The sequence below is a fragment of the Pecten maximus genome, chromosome 13, assembly GCF_902652985.1.
Source record: "Pecten maximus chromosome 13, xPecMax1.1, whole genome shotgun sequence".
Lineage (NCBI taxonomy): Eukaryota > Metazoa > Mollusca > Bivalvia > Pectinida > Pectinidae > Pecten > Pecten maximus.
The window spans coordinates 10398225-10401048 of NC_047027.1; the positions used below are offsets into that span (position 1 = coordinate 10398225).

The window sequence follows — 2824 nt, forward strand, 5'->3', positions numbered from 1 at the left end:
GATGTTAATGTAACGTAGTGAGAATGACCATCTAGATTTTAATTAGATTGTGCGACATGTAAGCGTGTGGTGATTGCGTATGTGTGTTTTGGGAGGCTGCGATATGTTTGTGTGAAGTCTTCTTGTGGTAGGCCGGAACTTTTGCCGATTTATAGTGCTACCTCACTGGAGCATACTGCCGAAGACACCCAGCAGCACACCCCAGCCGGTCACATTATACTGACAACGGGTGAACCAGTCATCCCACTCCTAATATGCTGAGCGCTAAACAGGAGTAGCAACTACCATTTTTAAAGACTCTGGTATGTCTCGGCCAGGGGACAGAACCCAAAGCCTTCCTCACAGGGGCGAACGCCCAACTAAAGGACAAAAGTGAGGCATTGTCAAGGGAGACTGCTCGTTTCGACACATGCCGACTCAACTTCGGGAGAGCCGGTCATGTGACCGGCGCATTTTCCAATCGAGTGTACCGGCTGTATTGCAAGATGGCGGCCGATGCAATAGCGTTGGCAATGTTGGATATGTTTATGGAAAGTGATAGTGAAGGGGAAGAAATGGAATGCTTGATGGAGGCGACTCAACACCTCACAACGCAGTAAGTACAAATTTTGTATGAAAAATAAAATAATTGTAAGTGTATTTTCAAGACCATCTGGTTGTTATCACTGTAATCACTGTTAGACATCGAACTAAGCCTTTTGGCTTTTTTGATGTATTATTGTAATAACTACATGTATACTTAAAAAACGCGACTTCCTTCAGGTTGCGCACATTGGATACACTATTGTCCTTTTCCATACAGTATTTACAGGATCCTAGGCAATATTTAACACTACCTAGGGTCCAAATAGGGGTTTCAGATTTCAGATAACAGAAGCGATGAAATAATCTTGTTAGGTTTATTCTTTTGACGGTTATGTAGGCTGTAGCTTTTCATTTGATAATTTATTGTTTGACTTGCAGTTTACGAGAAGATCGAACAAAAACAGAAGGGTATTTTGAAGAAACAATCCCGAACTACTTACCAGATGACTTCACAAGGTATTTTAAAATGAATCGTGAAACATTTGATGTCCTTTGTCAACACCTTAGTGAATGTGAACAGTTAAAACAACGTGTATGTGCAGGAGGTAGAGAACCGATTCCGATGGAGAAGAAGGTACTGATGACCATTCGTTATTTGTCGTCAATGGATACAATACGTAGTTTAAGTGACAGATTTGGTGTAACCGATTCTTCGTTTTTGAAGTGTAGGGAACAAGTAATTAATGCAATTAACTCTTCATTGAAGAAATTCATCAAATGGCCAACGACTGGTGATTATTTGTCAATATCAGAACGCTTCAATGATACAGGTTCATATGAATTCCCAAATATCATTGGAGCAATAGATGGGTCACACATCCCAATCGAAGCTCCAGCAGAGGATGCTAATGCATATTACAACAGGAAAGGATTCCACTCCATTCTTTTGCAGGGCATCTGCACACATGACTTGTATTTTATAAGTATAAATGTCGGTTGGCCAGGTCGTGTTCATGATGCAAAGGTTTTCAACAATTCCAGCATTTGTGAAAACGGATTCAGACTTTGCAATAATGGAGAATACCATATTTTGGGGGATGGTGCACATCCATTAAAAGAATGGCTTCTTACCCCATATAAAGATAATGGTCACCTTACAAGACAACAAACACTGTTCAACAAAGCTTTATCATCAAAGAGGCAGGTGATTGAACGTGCCTTTGCATTGCTCAAAGGACGTTTTCGTAAACTGAGGTATTTGAACTGTAAATCCATCAGAACAACTTGTGATATTGTTACTGCTGCTTGTGTGATACACAACATTTGTATCATACAAAATTATTTGGATGGTATAGAGGAACTAATGGCAGTGGATGAACTTCAAACAGATGATGATAATGTTATCAACGAGAGGGAAAATTCCCATTTAGGGATAACGAAGAGGTTACAAATAACTAACAGCCTTGCAGTAAATCATTGATCGTCAGTTCATGAACATTTACCTCCTAGATAAGCTTGTCTCCACACCTTATATGTACATGTAAAGGCAATTATCATGAAACTGTCATTTCCATTTTTGATTTGTTGTCAGCTTCTTTCGAACTGATATGAGGTAATTGCTGAAGTGCACATTGACATATATATCATCTTAAATCCATGGTTGAAGCGATTGTTAGTGGCAAGATAAACTTAGTAAATATTAAACATGTACGACTACTGTTCTTTTTTCTGTTGATTAATTTGACCAGTTGTCAATTTACCAAACAAAACTGAATTCCATATTGTACAAATATGCGGCCCAATATGTGCTTCAAAACAGGTACATGTACATAACACATATCCTTAACTTTGTTCATAGCGAGTGGAAATACAAGATTAAGATACATGTAAATTGAAAACATTTATTTTAAAAAAGAAAATAGTAATAACAGTAACAACATGTATTCTTCCTTAAGAAATACAGCTAACAAAAGCAGCAAACTGAAAAACTGATCAGCTCATGATATTCAGTTTTTTTTAACAATTTTTAAGTAAAATGAGTATGTAACTATATAATTATTCTTGATCACTAGCACAAAGTTAGCAAATTAAAAAACGTAATGATAATCATATTTAACAACAAACATTTGTCGGTAATTTTTGTATGCAATAATGAAGTGGTCATATTGCCATTAGTACATTTATGGAGCACCAAATAAGTGTTTTCTATCATAAAATAATTCATGTAATTAAAACTATATTTGTTTTGGAGATGGATTTACTTGAAAAAAAAACATGTTTGCTTCTTTTTCACACCAGG

General features: G+C 36.9%; 1 protein-coding gene across 1 annotated transcript; it reads left to right on the top strand.

The window, feature by feature from the left end:
- The first annotated feature begins 402 nt into the window (after positions 1-402).
- On the top strand, positions 403-2005 carry LOC117340418 (putative nuclease HARBI1). The gene is made up of 2 exons (XM_033902180.1): positions 403-595; positions 964-2005. The coding sequence occupies exons 1-2, from the start codon at positions 486-488 to the stop codon at positions 2003-2005; spliced, it is 1152 nt and encodes a 383-aa protein (XP_033758071.1). The 5' UTR covers positions 403-485.
- The last annotated feature ends 819 nt before the right edge of the window (positions 2006-2824 follow it).

Excerpts from the sequence above, each read along its gene's own strand:
- LOC117340418 (XM_033902180.1), top strand. The coding sequence starts at position 486 with ATGGCGGCCGATGCAATAGCGTTGGCAATGTTGGATATGTTTATGGAA. Across the intron at positions 596-963 it reads ACTCAACACCTCACAACGCA|TTTACGAGAAGATCGAACAA; the intron begins GTAAGTACAAAT and ends TTTGACTTGCAG.